Source organism: Phodopus roborovskii, unplaced genomic scaffold (assembly GCF_943737965.1).
Source record: "Phodopus roborovskii unplaced genomic scaffold, PHOROB, whole genome shotgun sequence".
Lineage (NCBI taxonomy): Eukaryota > Metazoa > Chordata > Mammalia > Rodentia > Cricetidae > Phodopus > Phodopus roborovskii.
In genome coordinates this window covers 21,493,619-21,514,208 of record NW_026126459.1, presented here as the reverse complement: position 1 = coordinate 21,514,208, position 20,590 = coordinate 21,493,619, and the positions used below count along the sequence as shown (strand labels likewise).

Sequence of the window (20,590 nt, the reverse complement as noted above, 5' to 3'; positions counted from 1 at the left end):
TTCAGACTTTGGCAATACCTATTTAGAACTGTTACAAAGATGTAAAGTAGTATTTCAGATAGCCAGACACCTATTGCAATATTGTGAATGTCTTTCCTACTCAAACAGGCAAGGAGGAAAGCTGTATGGATTGGGAAGAATAGGTACATATGTAACTGAGAGTTACAGTCTGGTGTATGGGGGCTAATCTTAACTGCACATTCAAAATAGGACACCCTCCTGTCAAGCTGGGGACAGTTTATAGTCCCAGTTCTAAGGCCCAACTGCAGTGGACACTTCAGTAATAATGACACAGCATCTGCTGTGGACAGAAAACAAACTGCAGCGGAGTAGGATTCCAACTGACCCACCAATGCAAGGCCCAGAACCAGGTGTGTCTATTGTTGAGGCTTCCAAAAACGTGCATGTTTGTCAGAGTCTGGCTTTCATTCAAGACAGGGTTGAAAAGGAGGAATGTGCTGGGCTTTAATCCCAGTGCTCAGAGGCAGAGGCAGGTGGATCTCTGTGAGTTCAAGGCCAGCCTGCTCTACAGAGTGAGTTCCAGCACAGCTTGGGCTGTTACACAGAGAAATCCTGTAGTGAACCGTTCCCCTCACCCCCCCCCAAAAAAAAGGAAAAGTACTGAGTTGAGGAGCAGAGATTATGGGATGACATGGAAGAAGTGAGCCCAGGTAATGGATAAATAATCAAGAGCTACACCATAACTTCATGCTTGGAGACAGGCACATCATCTTGACTGTAGAGGATGATAGAGGGACTTGTGGGAGATGGGCTATGCCATGTGTTTGGGACACTATACACCAAGATATGCTGGAAAAAATAAAATAAGAAACCTCCAACAAGCAGAATTGCACAGGACATCACATGTGCTATTCTCCTGGGAGTTCTGTCTGGGTAGGTGTGAGACATGGGGCTGGTATCAATACACTCCCTTTGTGAAGGTAATAATGACACCACCAAAGCACAGTGACCAGCTGGCATTTATTAGTGTAGTTATACTCCATCACTGTGGTAAAACTACAGGGATCTAAGACTCTTTGTTATCACAAAGAAATAAATAAAGCTTATTTTCAGGAAAACTCTGGGTAACTGAAATCTAGCAGTAACACTGGAGAAATCCAGCCTATGTGTGGGGAGAAGCAATGACAGCTACCTAGAAGGAGATTCACTCACTGAATCTCCTCCCCCAACTCCTGGCCACAGCTGATCAGGGTTGCGGGTACAAGGAAACCTAAAAGAGTAGAGGGCTAAGGCTAACACACTGAGCAATCATGGACTTAGATGTACCAGAGCTGACCATGATCAGACTCTCTCCCTCCAAAGAGGTCTAGACGGCAGCTTCTCCAGACCGCTTCCTAGAAATGTGCTCCAGATGAGCGTGGTCAGAAGTGTCCAAATCAATCTCATACTTGGCTAGGATTTTGAGGATTGGCCTCAGCTTCAGCCACCACTGTTCTTTAGGGATTCGGTGCCTACAGAGAGATGAAATAATGGTGATGTGATCTTATCATACGCCAGCAAACTTCTACCAAAGGCTTGAAATAATGGTGATGTGGTCTTATCATATGCCAATAAACTTCTACCAAAAGCTTATGGAAGAAGCTGTGCAAAAGAGGCTGATTTAGGGCATGAGTACCTATAGGTGTGAGTTACTGCAAAAAGAAAGGCACTGGAGACAATAGCAGGCTGTGGAAAGTAGGGCTTGGTAGCTATTGGCAGGGAGACGGCCATTCTAGAATGTAATGACTTACTCAAAATCTGTCTGGTCCTTCAGCTCGGTCACTGGCTGAAAGACCAGGGCCCTCTTACGCATTCCCAGAACACAACCTGAGTCTGGAGTATTGGCAAAGATCCGTCCTGGAATGAAGGATGGTCGGTTAGTCTCTCAGCAGTGGAGTGAAGTTGTGGGGAAGGGGCTCATCCTCCCACCTCACATACCATTACGGTAGCTCTCTTTGATTTTCCCAGACATCCAGTTCATAGCCTTAGCGCCCATCTTAGTGGCAAAATTCCTATCAAAGGGAGTCGGGCTTCCACCCTGAGGGAAAAATCAGAAAACATAGAAGTCAGAGATCTAAATATACAAAAAGAATGGCTCCTGAATTAACAGAAAAGGACTGCAGGGACCCAAGGTGAGCTGGTCCGTTATCAGCACGGGCAACCAGTTAAAGGACATGATAATCACACGGCTCCCTCCACTCCACAGTTGTCAGATCCCATTTCAGTGTCACTGTCCACTGTTTAGCTTAGCAGCCACCATAATCGCTGTTACGGAGGTGTCATTGTCCCCTGTGGACCAACCTAGCTGTCCCAGGGAGGACCTCACAGTACTGCATCAGTTTTTCTATGAACTAAGAGAAAGCAAGTAGAAAAATGGAAGGGAGAAAAAAGGGACACAGGATTAACACTCCATTCCTGCAGAGGCTGCACCTTCCTCAACCTGAGATACTGGCAATTCTTTGTGGGTAGAGAAACGCTGGTGCTTAAGAGGCATCACTGGGGCCATTTGGAACCAGTAGTAGTAGACATGTGAGGCCTTTCTCCTAAATCCCACTTAATGGAGAGGGAAGTCTACATTCATTCATCAGGCTCAAGAAAGGCCAAGGTGTGGGAAAATCAGCTAGGCTCATGAAACACTAATTCACTCACATTTGTAAGTGTCCCTGAAAATGTTTTTCTCTCTAGACCCCATTTTTCTCATCAGAACCACTGGTTCTCAACCCCAGGTCCATCTGGCCATGTTTGGGGGTGGTCTTTGTTTAAATTGAGGGTGAAGAGGAGGTATGACTGGCTTATAGTAGGTAGAGGTTAGGAGTGTTGCTAAGTTCTTACAATGCACAGAACAGCCACCCACAGCAAAGAACTAATCATCCCCCAATGGCAATGATACCAAGGTTGAGGAACTATATCCTAAGGGAGGAGGATGGTTCGCATCTCTGGGGTTGTGTGGTGGTTTGAATAAGAATGGCCCCCATAGGCTCATACCTTTGAATGTTCTATCACCAGGGAGTGGTACTATTTGAAATTAGAAGAATTAAAAGGTGTGGCCTTGTTGGAGGGAGTTTGTCACTGGAGGTGGACTTTGAGGTTTCAAAACCCTAAGCCAGGTTTAGTCAGTCCTCTCCCTCCTTTTCATTTCTCTCCCCTCCCTCTCTTCCTCCCCTTCCCCCTCCCCAACCCTCTCTTCCTCTCCCTCTCCTCTTTACCTGCAGACTAGGATGCATCTCTCAGCTATTGCTCTAGCATGTGCATGCCTGCTGCCATGTGTGCAGCCATGATAATAATGGACTAAGTCTCAGAAACTGCAAGCAAGCCCCTAATTAAATGCTTTCTTTCATAAAGAGTTGCCTTGGGCGTGGTGTCTCTTTGACTAAGCCATGTTTCTTCTAAGATAAAGATGCTTTAACCCAATCTTGTTCCATGGTGACAGTGGGGCCCAAAAGATTGGAGAAAGCTGATGGGAGCTTGTATAGCTGTTGGGGGCTCTGGGTAACTAGTGAAGGCAGGACTGGGGTGTCTCACTACCTGCTGCATGTGGCCAAGCACATTTTTCCTGCTGTCGAAGATGCCTTTCCCCTCCTCAGAGTACAGGTTGAAAATGAAGTCAGTGGTGTAGTTCTCATTGCACTTCTCATTCCTGCCAGGGAAACCAGAAGCCTGAGTCTGTCCTTCATCCCTGCCTTTTGCTTTCCTAGGCTCTTCTGTCTCCTCCCAAGGCTCCTCCACCCCCATGCTCTTCTATATCTTCTATATCCTTCGTTTGTCCCAACCATAGATCCATCAATGGATTAGTGCCACATTGACTGGTTTCTTCTTAATTTAGGAACAAACTATTAATAGGTACCTTAACACCAAGCCTCTTTTCACAGTTGTTTTCATCTTTTGCACCAGATGTTCAACATTCGCCTAAAAATGAAACAGTGAATCCTAAGCTTAGCTGGGATTGGTCAGGGTAGACAAATACCCTTGTCCCTCTCACATATCAAGCCTTCCTGAGAGGGGAGAGGGCATGGAAGAAAGTTGTTCACAAGCCTAGGCTTGCACTGGTTCTGTGTCCTTTAAGAAGTTTAGTGCCTGTGGAGCTTAGAAAGACCCAAACTAAGACAGGCAGGTCTGAGAAAGGGGGCATTAGAGAAGCTCCCATGATTCACCCTCTCCCACCTCTGTCCAGGGGCTTCTGGCTCCCCTTCCCTCTGAGAAGTGACTGCTCACAGCCTGTGTCTCTACACTTTTGACACATGCTGCGTATATGTAAAGCAGTGGTTCAGCGGTTGGGAATGTGTACCCTCATTAGAGCTTTGAGATGCGCATGAAAACAAGACTTCCACTCTCTGCTCTTGGCAGGGATTGGCTGGAATCCTGAGCTGGGAGTTCCCCTGACCTGCTTCTAAATCTCCACTTTATAGTTTTCTTCTTTCACTGAACCTAAAACTAGATGAGTAATGATAATTTGATCCCTCTGTGAATATGGGGTCATGGCCAGAGGTGAAGAGATAATTCCCTCAGAACTGGAATGGCAAGAGAAATCTGAGGGGAAGAGATCATGCACTTCTTAAGCATTTAAACTACCTGCTCTCTTACGAGTTTGAAGTTTTGAAACCCTCTAAATCTTTCTCCCCTATAATATGGAAGCAATAGCTTTACATGCCTGTTGTGAACATAAAATACAAACAACACCAAAGGGCATAGCAGCATGCTACCTGACAAAATGCAGTCCCAAAATAGTAGCTATGGTCATGTATGTGAGACAATACTGGAGAACTTGCAAGGAGCCCTTCTAGTTTTCATGAGGCTGAGCCCATCAGCTCCATCCTTCCCTAGAACGCCCATAGTTCTGGTTACTCTAGGAACAATCAGGAAGATAGACTGGAATAGGAGATTGACCCCTAGAAAGCTCTGGTGGCCATGTACCTGTAGATCTCGAATGGTGAAGGGCTCCTCAAAAATGTAGGCAGCATCAGCCCCAGCTGCTAGCCCTGCCATGGTGGCCAGATAGCCACAGTAGCCACCCATAGTCTCAATGATAAATACCCGACGCTTGGTGCCCGCTGCGGACTGCTTAATCCGGTCACAAGTCTGTAAAGACAACAGGCCACAGAAAGAAAGAAGTCAGATCTTTATTCTTCTTCAGCTTTCATTAATTCAACTCCAGAGCTATATCCTTCTGGCCAGTGAGACCCCTGAACCTCATCAAGGTCCCGCATTCAAAGAGGGTACTACATTGGAGAACTTCTCTCCTGGGAAGAAAGCTGTACCTGTCTTTGATGTTGTTTGGAATAGGGATATTAAACTGTATAACTTCAGAGGACATAACAAAACAGGCCCTTTGGTAACAATGATATGTTTCTAGGTGAAGAGAATGAATACCAGCACAGATGCCTGGTTGCACAGAGCATTTCCCAAACACCACTATTTATTAAAAAAAAAAAAAAAAAAAAAAAGACTCACTTTCCAAGACCAAGACCCAGAACAATAATCATGCTAACTGAGATGAGAGGTGGTGGCAGGTGCTCACCGTGCAGATGGTGTTTAGTGCAGTGTCAGCACCAATACTGAAGTCTGACCCAGGAACATTATTGGAAACCGTGGCAGGAATGACCACAAAGGGGATGCAGAGCTCATCAAACTGCTTTCTGCCCTCCATCAGTTCCAAGCCCCCTGTGTAAGCCTAAAAAGAACAGCAGATACAGACGTGAGAAGGAAAGGGAAGGGGGCGGGGGAGAAGAGGGGATAGTGGGACACTCACCTCAAAGCCCCCAATGATGACAAGACCCTGAATGTTAAACTTAGTTATGTTGGCACTGATCTGTTCCAAGTTCTTCTTGGGCAGAGTCCTAGTTGACCAGTGGCAAGGAGCAGGGAGTAGGAAATTAGGGGTGAGATAGCAAGACAGAAGGAGAGAAAAGTTAAGAATTAGAAAGTGAGCCAGGTGTGGTGGCACACGCCTTTAATCTGAGCACTTGGGAGGCAGGGGCAGGCAGGTCTCTGAGTTTGAGGCCAGCCTAGTCTACTGAGTGAGTTCCAAGACAGGCAGGCTACACAGAGAAACCCTTTCCCAAAAACCAAAACAAACAAAAAGGAATTTAGAGTGCTTTCTTTAGTGTCTGGGCCTGTGGCCCCATTCTTCTCCATACTCTCACCACCCTAGAGTGCACAGTGGATCTCTAGTGGTCAGATCTGCTACACGATGTGTGGCTGGGCCTGTCTGTCCTCACTGAAGACACTCAGTGAGTTTTCAGAGCAGTAGATATAGGCCCTAACCTAATGAATTGATGACCATATTCAAAAACATCTTGAAAGGTTAACTGGGAGAGGGTGCTCCCAAAATACCATTTACCTTTTAGTACCAAGTTTGGAACCACCTTGACCAGTCCAGCCTCCAACATAGCTCCAGCCAGCTTCTTCAATCTGCAGGGAAAGTCCACATAGCTCTGTATCATGGCCAGTGCCAGGAAACCCATGTGTGACCGAGGCCACTTCCTGAGCTCTGACCCTACAAAGTTCCTCTTGGTTGGAAGCTGACACAGCTACTGGCTTTTCCCCCTGAACTTCCACCCTTCTGACTCATCTGGGAATAATAAGCACCTTATGATAGTAGACACTGTGCTAAGCTCTGGGACAGAGAAATAAGATGTGATGTTTGGAAAGGTTTGTCCCCTATTACCCTAAAATTAACTATGCTCCCTGGAGAGACATCAGGGCAGCAAGGAGGCAGAGGCATGGACTGATCTTCCCTGGCCCCATATGCATGTGCATGTCCTTCTTCCTTTGTGTTTGCATACCTGACCTTTGGCCAGACCCTCAAAGCCATCATGTACAACCAGCACACGGTTGCCCTGGATAAGACCAATCCTCACAGTAGAGCGGACTGCAGCGTTCATGCCTGCAGCTGGGGCCCCCACGTTCATCACAGCCACTGTGTGCAGTCCACCCTATTCAGAAAGAAGCAGGGAGAAAATGAAGAAAGAAACACCCCCAGAGGGGAGATCAACAAGAGAAGCAGAACTTTGAGTCACTGAAATATGTGTGACAATACGCATCACTCCCCCAGGGAAATCCAGTATACAGCCTGCTACTTTGAACTACAGAAGCAAAATTCTTTACCACAAATCAACACATAAAGCCTGAGTCATCATTATGTAACAGACAGAAGACCTTGAAGGACAGTGCTTCCCAAAGTGTGGTCCTTGGGCCACTTGCATCCCAATCCACCTGAGGAACTTATAGAACAGCACATTGCTGTCTGCTGCTCCACATCTCACTCTCTGCTGAAGGAAGGGCCCAGGAATCTGCATACTTCATGAGCATCCCAGACAATTCTGATAAATAATAAACATTGAGGACCGCTCTTTCAAGGTAGATCTGGGTGTGGTTACACCCATAGGTCAAAGCCCTCTCTCTCGTGCTTCAGAGTGCACTTTTGCCAACCCTGAACTTGGTGTGAGTCTTGGGTTCTCTAGCCAGGACAAGTGAAATCACAGGAGTAGTATCTGGGGTGGCTAACAGAGTCATCACACAGGGTCAGGATTCCATCACTGAAGAAGAGTAGGTACAAAGACATGGCAAGGTTAGGGTTGTGTGGACTATGGGTAGCACTTCATGAGGAGAAACTGAACAGGGAAGGGGAAGTTGCCAGTACCTTAGAGACTGGGGGTCTGACATGAGCTAGAAGCTTGTATACCTCCCAGTTGTTCATGAAGCTCCTATAAAAAGTACAAAGAGAACAGGCTGTCTCAGGCCACTCCTTATGGCAAGCAGCCACAGGAATCCGGGTCAGGAGTTGGGTCTCCATGGATTTCCACAGAGTAAACCTAAGAGGAACTAACCAGGCAGAGCAGGGACGAGGAAGAGCCTTCCAGAAGGGCTATTCATGCATCAAACACTCCCCCAGCATGTTTGGCTCAGGTGTTGTGCTCAGGGAATGAGACAGTTTCTTGCTTAGACACCCAGAACCCAGCTGAGGGCCGCATTTAGAAATAACACACTAGAATGAAAAGCTCTTTCCAATGAGGCATCCCTGGATGAGCTGAGCCTCTTGGGCATCTCACAACTGATTTCCTTGGGGAAGAGACTGTTGCAGACAACAATCTGAAAAGGCGGCTCATGTCTGGGCGTAGAGTGACACAGATCTTTGGCTTCATTCTGGTATCTGGTTGCTATAGTTAGCCAGTTTCTGGTCATTTCCTTACCGGCCTCTCAGCTTCATGGCTTCATCGAATCTCTTCTCATCCATAGCCTTGGTCACGTCCTTGGTCTAAGGGAGGGACACAACAACAGTCACAACTCCAAGGCATGATTTGCATAGCCAAATCTCCTTTGATGGGATCCTGCTCATCTACACCCCAACTTTTCCATGTCCCCCAAACTATCTCTGAAGCATTTTTATTCTTAATTTTTCTGAGTAATGAACAGGAAAAGGGGAACTAAATTAGAAATCTGGACAGGGTAGAGGAGTGCTCACAGGTGACAGAACCTTTCCCCATCTATGCTCAGGTCCCCACCCAGCCTTGGAACTACTAAACAATGAAGAGATTCTACCAGGTGAGAAGGGCTCCCACCATGTGCTCCTCAATGGCTGCCTTCCTTAGAACCCTGGCTTCTGTACTGTGGAGATGTAGCCTCAAACATGGCTACAGGTTATTGGGTTTCTCAAGTCTCAGAAAGAAGCAGTCCCCAAAATAGGGGAAATTCAGGCAGCCCCACCAATCAGGACCAACACGCTAGCTCAGTAACCAGTGACACTAAGGGAATCGCTACCCTAGAAAACCCAATGTTTTCCAGGCACTGTGAAAATGCATCTCTCCCGTCTTTATCACCCTGGAGGTGAGCAGTGGTCACCCTGTACTGATTTAGAGAAACACATTTAAGGTGGTTGTCATATGGAAATAAGAGGTAATTGGCTAGAAGTAGCATTCCCCAAGTCTTAGTATTGTTAGGAGGGACACTGAATTTGTGTTCCTTTTACATAACTACATGAAAAGGGTCTGAAGTTGGTGCTTATAAAATATTAGAGAGTAGTATATAGACCTTCCATCTTCCTAAGGAAGGCTACAGCTGAGGAAACTGATGCTGAGTGGTGGTCATAGCTCTTGGGATTGCAGTCCACTGTGTCCTTTTCCTTTGTCTCTTACTCTACCACCCTGCCTTTCCACCTTTTTCTCTACTGGGACCACAGAAGTTGATCTCATGCCTCCCTTGAGCTCCCAGGAAAGGGTATAAGACTGCTGAGGCACAGAATGGGGTCATCACTTACCACTTGGACACACTCCATGAGGGGCAGGCGCACTGCCTGGTTACCAGAGAGGCTCACCACACAGGCTGGGGTGTCTGGGGTCCCCTCCAAAAGTGCCATCACTGCTTCTACACCCATCCTGCTGCCCTGAATGAGTTCATTGAACAAAGAATTTGCTTAGGCCTCCTTGTTTGGCTTAGCTAAGAGCCAGGATGCTCCAAGCTTTTTCCAAATCCTAGGACTGAGTTCCACATTGAAAGGCCACATCCAGATACCTGCTATGCTTTACTTCCCTACCCAGATCTCATCTATAGCTTGATGGCTCTCTGCGCTTTTGCCATTAGAACCCTAAGAATTATACTTGGTTCCAGAGAAGTATATCCATGTGTGTGATCAATAGATTATAGGAGTTTAGCAATATTCTCTTCTTATTGCTAAAGAAGTAGATTGCCTTCTTTCAAGTGAAACAGGGTAAGAATGATAAACTGAGTATCCAAGGTTAGATCCCAGGAGCTTCATTGATCTTAGTGCTTGAAGACAGTGACCCGCACAACTAGGGGTGCTATCGCCTGTCATCATCTTATTTTATGGGAATAAAGACCACTGTGGCCTAGGGGCTGGTAGATAGATAGCATGGCTATCATATAAACCCCATAGAAGCAGGATAGCAGGGCTAGAAGTTCTAAGGTACAGGATCCACAGAATCCTGTGACTTACCAGAATCCGATCAAAGGCTGATGGTGTCCCACCACGCTGCACATGTCCCAAAACAGTGACCCTGGTGTCATATCCAAGACGCTTTACAACCAGCTAAAAGATCCAAGAAAGAAACACAAAGACAAAGGGAGAAAATAAACAGCTGCTTACTTAAACTATGATGACAATGCTTTGTGACAGTTCCTAGTGGGAGGCAAATAAGGGCATATGCCTTTGGAGAAGCTGTGCAGAAGGACCAGGAAGGGATACAGTGTCAAGACTCAGAAGCCACCAAGGGAATGGCCAAGCATGCTGGGGACAGGGTTTCACACTAACGTTCTTGATGTCTTCTGAGGTGATTGGTTTCCCATTCTTGTCGATTGCACCCTCAGCAACAATGATGATGTTGAGACGAGAACCACGGGTCCTTGTCTGGTCAAGAACAGGAGAGAAAGTGGTTAATAAAATTAAATTGATGGGTAGAAAATGGATCACCCATAAAATAGGGTGAGGGTCTTTTTCCTCTCAAGGGCAGGATAAAATGCTGGTACCTCACTGAGCCGACGACAAAGGTGCTCCTCCCAATCATCATCTGGTGGACATTCAGGAATAAAAACCCAGTCAGCCCCACAGGACAGAGAGGTGACGAGGGCCAGGTATCTGAAACGAGAGCCAGAAGCATGAACTAGGAACCTTTATATTCCACAAGCAGCCTCATCATACCCAGGGAGATCTCTTAGTCCCCGTAGTTGATGAAAGATACAGGGACCCTGCATTTCAGTCTTGAGGCAAATGAGCACTAGGCCTGTCAATGAGATGCTGTCCTTGAAGGTCACCACCCCTGCCCATCCTCTCACGTGTACCTGAGCATGGCCCATATGCACATAATAAGTTGGGGAGATAGTGCACTGGCAGGGAATGAGGGTCATGTTGTGTGGACCATATACACTTCCACACTCCATACGACTCTGGGAAGAGGAAAGGGCCATCTCTAGGTCTATGCAAAATACATGGGTCAGAATGGGGATCTTACCCACAGTGACGGCCCATCACTTCTAACACAAATGTCCTCTGGTGGCTGAAAGAGAAAGATGGGGTTTATAGTCTGCATGTCCCTGCCTCTCTCCCATCTACTGCCTCCCTCTCCTGTACTGTCTCCCTCCTGGGTGCTTTTACCTTTGAGCAGTGGTAGTGATGGCATCTACAATCTCTACTATCCGATGCAGGGCAGAGTCAGTACCAATGGTCATATCAGTGCCACAGAAGTCATTATCAATTGAGCCAACCAGGCCCACAATATTCAGGAAGCTAGACTTTGTAGCCTCCTCAGCTGTGATCTTCCCTGTAAAAGAAAGCGAACCAGAGGCCACCAGCTGAGAAATCTTCCACACCTACAGAGCAGATTACTAGAGACTGACTGTAGGCAATGGTAGAAAGGAGGGCCAAGATTGTTCGTTTGTGTGCAGTTAACATTTTCCTCCTACGGAAGTTAAAAGTACATTTACATAACACATGCATGCACACACAGTTACAGGAAAAGCAATACTGATGAAAACATCTCACCAGCTTTCTGGAGGTCATTCAACAAGTCGCTCCACTCTGAACGGAAAGTGTCAGCCCCCGTAAGGCTGCCATCACCTCCAATGACACACAGATTGGTGATTCCCAGCTTCACCAGGTTGTGGGCAGCCCGGAGTCGTCCTTCTCGCTCCCGAAAGTCTTTGCATCGGGCACTTCCAATCACTGTGCCTCCCTTTAGGGGAGAGGTACAATTTAGGTCTTCAGATGGCATGGCCAATTTTGAGTTCAACAAGCTAAGATTTCCCTATTCAACCCAGTGATAGGCCAGCATAACCATGCCTCTCCCTTAAGTTCCTGACATCCCTAAGTCACTTGTCCCTTACAAAGGAAAAGAAAGTAATGCTGGATATCATAATGTTATGCCCATGTTCTGTCACACATCTTAGGAGACTACTAAGATAACTATTTCATTGGACATTTTATCATCAAAGTGATTACTTTCAAGAATAAGGAATTTTGTATATACATTAGTTTCTAGTCTAGGTTTATCTCCATCTTTCACACTGACTTCAGACTAGATTTCCCTTGATGTCTGGCACATTAGATTATATCAAAACTATTTTAAGGGTTTCAACCCCCAAGTGCTTATAGCATCTCTCCAACTCTAATACACTGTGTAACTAAGGTTACCCAGACAACTGTCCAACTGGTTCTCTTTAGTTCCTTGGGATCTATGGAGTTAGTGGCAAGAGCCACAGTATCTGGGTATTCACAAGGGGAACAATTTATTGTTCTACACTTGGGGATGGGCACTATTGCCTGTATGGAAGCAGCTTCCCACGGAATTTTTAGTGGATTTAGGTAAAGAATGGGATATAAATGTAATTTGTAAATTTCTCACTAAATTGGCAAGTGGTTATGGTTCTAAGCTAGCTCAGAGTGAACAGATCTTAGAAGAACACTTAAACAACATGGAATAATCATAGAGGGCTGCAGATAGGAAAAGCCAGTATCACTGGGATTATTTGAGATGCTGCAAGACAGTCTCGAGTCCCTAAATAGTCTCAAGCTGTCACATTTCTATCACATGAGAGCTGGTTGACTTCAACTCTGCTGGCCTTGGTCCTCTAAGGTTATTTTCAGGGCCAGACTTTCCCCGTGACCCCAGAGTGGGGCTTGCTTATGATGTGGCAGTTGCAGAAGTCTTGCTATGACCTTTCTATAAAGGGCAAGCCATTCTGAGACCACGTTCCCACCTCCTTCACCACTGTAAGAAGTCAGGATGTTTTCAAATGCACAGAGTAAAGGGCAAATATAAGCCTCTTCTGTCACCGAAACCCTTCATACCGAACCAAGTGGCAAGAAATCTGGGATACCAGAATGGGATGAGGCAGGGATAGTACAAACAGAACAGGAGTTCTCTGGGACATACCAGCTGAAGCATCATGGAAACGCTCTCCCAGGTGGCCTCCCTGATGTGCTCGCCACCATCCACCAGGCCTTGATAACCCTGAAGGGAGGAGCAGTATATCCAGTAAGCCTCCATTAGGATCCTCTAGATGGCCAAGACTAGGAGGAGGTTCAAGCCACACCCTCCCATTCAGTGATCCCTGAATGCTCATAAGAATGCTGTATTTAGTAGATCAGTCCAAAGTGGGACGTGTCAACTTTTCTGATGTTTCTCTCATTCTTTTCTTTGAGACAGGATCTCACTGTGTATCTCTAGCTGGTCTAGAACTCACTCTGTAAACCAGGCTGGCCTCCAACTCATAGGTGTCCCCCTGCCTCTGCCTCCAGAGTACTGGGATAAAAGGCGCAGGCCACCATGCTTGGCTCTCTCCCATTCTTGAAAAATCAAAATACCCTTCCATCTTAATTCCTCCTCCACCCCCAATTATCCTATTTCCTCCAAGATGTTTCCCAGGAGAACTAGAGGACAGCTAGTTTTGATAGCCTAAGGGGAAAGGAGGATGGAGGAAGGGAGGGGGGAAAAGGACTTATTATAAAACTACCAAACTTGGCAGAAGGGCAAACAGACTGTATGGGAAGAGTGGGTAAAGCATGAGAGAGACTGAGCAAAGGGAGCCAAGAAGGAGCTGGAACCTCAGAAAGCTTGGAAAATTTAGAAGCACAGCAAGACTCTGCCTCCCTTGGGGCTCTACCCTTATGTATACTAAACTTGCTGGAAAAGACATTCCATCTCAGTTCTTTCTCTGTGAGTTTCTTCTTTTAAATTCAACAGGCAATGTGAGGCTCCAGTTTGCTGAGATCAGAAGTGGGAAGGAATGATTCAGTGAGATGGAGAGCCAAGGAAAAGCAAACAGCAATGCAACTAGGAGGTGAAGAAGAGAAGGCGGGAAGAGGGTGGGAGGCAGATGAGGCAGAGAACAAAGTAAAAACCAACCTCATGGACAAAGAAGACACGGGCCCCAGTAAAGATACCAACTCGAACCACAGCCCTGACAGCAGCATTCATACCTGTGAGGGAGGGAGGAGAAAGTCACAGACAGGTCACTCTGAATAAGCTCAGCCCTGGAATGCATAGCAGTTATATCTGGCTAAAGGCTGGAGTTAGTCCTGTGGCTAGGGTTTGCTCTGAATCTGGACTCCTCTCCCCCAAGTCTTCTGCTCTCCCCAGTTTCATATGATGCTAATGGAGCTCCAGACACCCCATCCACTTCCCTCCAGCCCCTAAACCTTGACCTTTTCCTGCCAGGGCATCCTGAGAATAATGACAGTGATAAAGCAAGCACTCTGTCAAATGTGTTTTGTAAATCACATACCACTAGACTTGGTCAAATATTGTCTCTTTAATCCCCATCCCCCATAGCCTAGAGATTCCTCCATTTCACAGATTTCAAAATGGAAGCTCAAAGGTGTCAAGGTTATAAGGATACAAAGTTTAAATTGGAACCTAAGGTGTCCATGTTAGCCCTCTAGACTGCTATTCCATGCCCACTAACCTCAGCGGTTTCACTAGGTTTACCTTGCTTTCTGCACTGAATAGAGACATCCAGCTTTAGGACCATGTTCATGGAGAAACATGACTGTTCTATGGCTATGTGATCTGATGGAGTTCAGTTTGTTTCTAAATATGTTTATTACTGGATGGTGGATTCTTTCAGGGCGCGTGCACGCGCGCGCGCACGCGCGCGCGCACACACACACACACACACACACACACACACACTGAGCTACCATTTGAGTTTTCTACATCCCTACATGTGCCACACAGTGTGACTGTCTAGCTCCCTCAGTGCCAGCAAATGTGACAAGAGAGAGTTGTGGGGTATGCACTCCCCACTGCCCTGCCTTGTAACATCACCAGGGTTCATGGTCATGCTTCTAAATAAATCTTCTTCTAAAACTGCTGTAGCCACCCTCTCTCAAATATTTTTGTTTCAACACAAAATGTATCATATGATTCTTAAATCCTGCCTGGAAAAACCTCCTAAGCCTGAAAATACACGGAAAGCCATACTCTTGGAACCCATGCAACACCAAACCATCACAAACTATTGAATAATCCAGAGCTACTTAGAATAAAATAAGAATAGGTCTTCCTTTCTTTTCCTTTCTTCCATCCTACTCCTTGCATGTAGACATAGTATCTATTATATGGTTATTAACTCCAAATCAGACTTCAGGTCCATTCAGCCCCAAACAAAGATGAACAGAACATACAGCATGGTCCTGATGTGGTGCTGAGAGCTAAGGGTATAGCAGTGAACAATACAGTCTAGGAACTACTGTCTCAAGATGTACACAATTACAGTGTGGTAAAATGGCCCCGAAGGGAGAGGGATGTAAAAGCACAATCTGAACAGGAACATCTAAGCTTGTCAGGAGTGGTCCAAAAATGCAGCATTTGTCCTGAAATCTAAAACACAATTCCCTGCCTTTTTGTCAGATAGACAATTGAGGAAGACCCTTGTAGACAGGAAAAATTGCAGAAAGGTGTAAGGGCCAAGAAATAACTTCAGATAATTCAGTATTGTAAAGTGTAAAAAGCAGAATAGAAAGTGATGAGAGATAACTCTACAGGAGGGGAAGTGCCCGTATGCTATTTGAAGAAGACTGACTTTTATCCTGTACATCTGGATCTAACTGGGGATCCATGGATATGGGATCAGTTTCAGCAAATCCATAAACCCCATAAAACTATACTATATGAAAGTTTTATGGTCATAACATTTCTTCTGGGAGAAGGTCTATATCATTCATGATTTTTAAAGGGGTTTGTGACTCCTCTCCTGCACAAAAGTAGTTACAGATAATCAAGAATCTCGAAGAATTTCAGGAGTTGAGGGACATGATAAGATTTGCATTGCATATCAGAAAGGCTGTGGCAACAGGGTGACAGGCAGCTGGGTAGAGGGATCCCTGGGAATAGGGGGCCTTCTGCTATCCTAGATAAGACATGAGGAGGCCTCCCTGGAAAGGGGCATGTGGGACAAAAGAGATAGTGGACAGAAGACACTCAGAACAAAGAAAGGGGCTTGGATCCCATAGACAAGGTGATTAGATTTTACACCCTGAGGAGAGAGGTGCCTCCCTTAGACTAGGCAAAGAGTACACTGAAGTGCCTTTAACTGGCATGCTTTGGTTTGGAAATGTGGAGATGATATGTTCATATTAGGATGTGTTGAAATTAAAGTCCTTGTGGGACATGCACAACAATTTGGAAGAGAAACCATATATGATTAGAAAGGCAATGGACAAGGAGCTGAACTCTGAGAAGTGACTGTGGTTGTTAATGAACAGTAGGAAGAGATACAAGAAGAAGCAGGGCTTAGCAACATCTTAGAAGCCAAAAGAACCATTTCAAAAAGTAGGATCAGTTTCAAATACATCTAACAACACATCTGAGATAAACACGGAAAGGTCGGGCTTGTCAGCAGAGGTGCCTGTGTGAGCACAGCTTACCCGTGACATCTCTTAGGCAAATTCCCATGAAAGTTCACATATTTAGTTGGAATGATTTGGAACAACAAAATTCTGCACAGGCAGAGGCTTCTCAGAAGCTTGAGGAGATCCAGTGTGTATGAAGGGAGCATGAGAATCAGGGCAGAGCCCTTGAAACTTCAGGACAGATGAATAAAGCTAGCTCAATGCAGTCATTGCAGACGTGAAACTATGACTTATTTTCCAGGCTGCTACAGCCTACAGGATTCTTTCCTGAATCTGGAGCTCTGGACTGCACATTGGTAATCTGAGGCAATGAAGAACTGTTGTTCTGAAATGTCAGAGTGGAGTTTTCTTTCTGAGCTCCAAGCTGAGTAAGGTGTGTGGGGCACAACTAAAGAATAATAAATGACTTAAAAGGTCTTCCCTATTAAGCAAGCACTAGTTGGTAGGCAGGGAATATTCAAGACCCCACAGTATGGAAAACCAGTTCTCTCCTCTCCCTTCCTACTTCCCAACTTCAGCCCTGCCAATCTGCAGAGACTACCTATCCCGCTTCCACAATGATGAGTGTTTCCTAGTTGGATCCCCTTTGTTCTCCTGCCCTCTAACCCTAGATGCCTAAAAGCACCAGAGTCCCCAGAGTGTTTGGTCTCTTCTACCCATCCTCACTGCTTAGTCTCATCTGGCCCTAAGCCAGTCCTGGCCCAACTTTTCTTGGCTGTTCCATGTTTCCCTAAATAACCCTCTATGAGCAGCTGCATGACTTATTAGACGCAAGATGAAGGATACGATTACAGGGCGCATGCAAGAGATATTCTGGGGACAACTCAGAGGGGCTCTGAAGAGGCTTGCAATCTGAAGCAGCCAATGGCAGCCTCTGAGAAGAAAGATCCTTAAGGGGAATTTCTGGGTCTCAGTGTCTCCATGAGACGAGGCAGAAAATAGAAGCTAGTAAAAAACCTGCTATATTGAGGATGACCTTGCATTTCTGATCTTCTTGCCTCTACCTTCCAACTAGGATTCCAGGGGCACACTACCGCACCCAGTATAATATGTGGTATTTCATGCATCTAGACAAGCATTCTACCAACTAAGCAACATCTTTAACCTGATCACAATGGTTTGGGACGTTGGTACTGACAAGGTTCTTCCTGAGCTTTGGAAATGTTAAAAATTATGACAGATTTTTGTTATATGTGAATTGTACTTTCTAATGGATGCATACTAGAAATTATAAACCCTAGAGTAACTATCCAGAGAGGTAATAGAATCCCAGTCCTGTACTCCTTTGAAGATATGATATACATGCATTTGGAGCTATGGCCTGGAGACAGAAGGCTAGAGGAGATGGCCGAGGTCCTTTCAAGACTGGATATACCAATGTCAGGAGGATTAATGAGGTGTGGATCAGTAGGGCTGTGGCCTTTTGGGGTTAGAAAAGGAATAAGATTTAGAATTTATTCCATCCAGCCCAACATTCCAGAATTCTTGATATTTGAGCTCAAGACATCTAATTCATGGTCATATTCCTACTTCAAGATATTGGCATTGCTGAGCTCCAAGAATGACAGCCATGGCTTCTGTGGGTCTGATGGAGTTCAGTCTTGCTGTACCATGTTGCTTGTGGCCCCTTGGGAAAAGCAGCATTCCTGTGCTTCTCTCCTGGGAGACCCAGCCCATTGTCTCTGGGAAAGCCACCCCCATACTCTGGGACTTCTCCTTCAGCTAGGATCTGTCAACAGTATTTCAGACTTCTATTCTGGTTTCTTGTCGCCCTAGAATTTCATTTTCTATCTCTCTTGATCCTTGCTGACACACACCTATTGTATTATGTGGATTCACAGGTGATACACTGTAAGATCAGAAAGTCCCAGAGACTGTGGCTCTCCTCTCTTTTCTTCTCCCCTCCCCTCTCTCCCTTCCCTTCTCTTAACTCTCACTTCTGCTCCTCTTCTCTCCAAAGGTGCTTTTCTTTTATTCTTTTCATATGGTCTCGTGGATTTTTTTTCCAGGTTCTCTCTTTTCCTAATCTAACCATCTAAGTACACAGGACACAGGATCACCACTAAAAAGTGTATGTTGATGATCACAGTATGGCATGGATTTCTACCAATAGAGAAGAAGCAATAGAATTTCAGTTAGCAGCATTTCCAGCCACCTGCAGAGTTCTGTATTCCTAATCTGATCACTCAGGCCTCTGTGCCATGTTCTACCCCTTGTTTCTCCACTATTAATTCTGATTTGTTACATACCTCATAATTATAATCAATAAACATGTTTACATTTTAAAGCCTGTCTTTTAAATATGCTAATAGAAAATACCATGACACAGGGTTTGGGGAGATAACTCAACCATTTAGCTCAGATCCCAGCACCCATATAAAGCTGGGCACAGTCGCATGCATTTATAAACCCAGTGATGGAAATCTTAAGACAGGTAAGTCCCCAGAGCTGGCTGGCCAGTGTGCACTAGCTATGCGGGATACACTACAGAGTCAGAGACTCTGTCTCCTAAATAAATAAATAGACTTCTATCCTACACACACACACACACACACACACACACACACACACACACACCAATGAGAGCAATTACCACCTTTTTCAATGATGTATCTTTAGTACCTGCCATTCTGTTTGATCACAGAAGTTGCTCAATAATTAATTTTATTTATTAGCAATTCATTTATTGAGTGTGTACTATGGCCAGCCATTCTTCTAGGTACTATACTTAAATAAAGGGATCAGTTTTTGTTTTTTTAAGCATTTTTCTTGGGAAGTATTTCCCAATTACTCTCACCAGGACTTAGCATGCCCATCATGGTCAATGCACACTGGATTACTTTTATTCATGTGCCATGTGCCTGAGTAAAAAACCCAGTGACAGATGGAAATCTCTCTCAAGAGAAGTCAGCTTCTTCACAACAGGGCTCTACACAAAGTGAGTGCTTAGTACTGAGTCCTAAGTCACGAGTACCCTAGGAGAACCTGGGGTCAGGAGCACCAAAGGAAACCTTACATTTCTTTTCCTATCATTGTCTACATGTCCTGTTAACCCTTCAAAGAGATTCTTCTCTACAGAATACTATCAACTGGAACACATAAAAAAATGAAAGTGGGAATTTGCTCTTGAATCATATATCCATCTCTCCCACTCAATATTGCCAGCATGCTTTCTTTTTATAGCTTCTTCAGAGGAAGGTTCTCTCTCTTTGCTGCCCCTCCAGCCGCACTGGGTCTGTAGTGATTAACTGATGCTCTTCCAAATTGTTAAAGGGCTGATGGAGGGAGGGGAGCAGGGTGACAGAGAACTGGCTGAAGCTGATGAGTGCAGTACTCCTTGGGAAAAACCTGAGGATCCAGCTGGGGTTGCCCAATACCAGCTCCCAGGCTCCTCCCTTTCCCAATATCTCCCAAATCCTTGAAATGAATCCATCTACTTCTTTCTCAACTATCTTATCTCAAATTCTCGCCAGTGCTGCTCAAGGACCAACAGCATTAACTTCCAGAGAAACTTGGATAGAAGTTCTAGGAAAGTTCAGGTCAACAGTAGCAGAGCAAACAATATATAAATATGCTTAGAGGTTTGTGTCGGAACTTCTAGGAAAATCCAGGATTCAGTGTGAGCCTACATGAGAATAGTTATAGTCTACAGTCTGAGAGAGTCAAGAAACTCATGGGCCATAGCAACCATATTTCTATCCCCTTTCACTTACCTTGGGCATCTCCACCAGAGGTTAACACGGCGATGGCCTTGCCGATCCCCAGGGTTCTAGCTGCATGATGTTCTTCATGGGTCATGATCCACTCTAGAATTCAAGACAATGATCAGTTAAGATGCACTGGATCAAGGTGCCACTTGCTCAAGAGGTGTCTGACTTAGACTGGCTACAGCTACCCAGTCAGACTCTCCCACTAAAGCTGGGCTGTACAGCCACAGAACTTTGGAAGACTTCCAGAGGAAAGCCGCACCCTTTCAGAGTGACAAGCTAAAGTGTCAGAGTAATCTAGACCAAGGCCACATAAGTCCTGGCTTATCCTTCCCTGTCCCCTTCCACCCTAATTGGAACCTGTCTTCAAAACAGGCTAAGGTCAAAAGGAAAGGGCACTTGACTTGAAAGAAATGAGAAAGCAAGGAGGAAATCTGACTGCATCTTAGGGTCTTCCCTTGGAAGGAAGGAAGGAAGGAAAGGGGTGCTGCGGAGGGCATAAACCAGGTGAGGTTTGAGGTCC

General features: G+C 45.5%; 1 protein-coding gene across 2 annotated transcripts in view; it reads right to left on the bottom strand.

Annotated features, from left to right (window-relative positions):
* Positions 1-962: 962 nt before the first annotated feature.
* Positions 963-20,590, bottom strand: part of Pfkm (phosphofructokinase, muscle) — a 38,094-nt gene continuing 18,466 nt past the window's right edge. For both annotated transcript variants that reach the window (XM_051189784.1, XM_051189785.1), the window contains 22 exons: positions 20,074-20,166; positions 13,854-13,927; positions 12,882-12,959; positions 11,492-11,681; positions 11,105-11,270; positions 10,962-11,006; positions 10,480-10,588; positions 10,265-10,360; positions 9,950-10,042; positions 9,254-9,379; positions 8,190-8,254; positions 7,640-7,703; positions 6,783-6,932; positions 6,338-6,408; positions 5,747-5,834; positions 5,516-5,668; positions 4,912-5,076; positions 3,845-3,906; positions 3,526-3,637; positions 1,939-2,038; positions 1,752-1,857; positions 963-1,472 (listed from right to left, as the gene is read on the bottom strand). In XM_051189784.1, the coding sequence (XP_051045741.1) occupies positions 1,328-1,472; positions 1,752-1,857; positions 1,939-2,038; positions 3,526-3,637; positions 3,845-3,906; positions 4,912-5,076; positions 5,516-5,668; positions 5,747-5,834; positions 6,338-6,408; positions 6,783-6,932; positions 7,640-7,703; positions 8,190-8,254; positions 9,254-9,379; positions 9,950-10,042; positions 10,265-10,360; positions 10,480-10,588; positions 10,962-11,006; positions 11,105-11,270; positions 11,492-11,681; positions 12,882-12,959; positions 13,854-13,927; positions 20,074-20,166 (2,351 nt within the window). In that variant the 3' untranslated portion in view covers positions 963-1,327. The remainder of the gene's footprint in view (positions 1,473-1,751; positions 1,858-1,938; positions 2,039-3,525; positions 3,638-3,844; positions 3,907-4,911; positions 5,077-5,515; positions 5,669-5,746; positions 5,835-6,337; positions 6,409-6,782; positions 6,933-7,639; positions 7,704-8,189; positions 8,255-9,253; positions 9,380-9,949; positions 10,043-10,264; positions 10,361-10,479; positions 10,589-10,961; positions 11,007-11,104; positions 11,271-11,491; positions 11,682-12,881; positions 12,960-13,853; positions 13,928-20,073; positions 20,167-20,590) is intronic.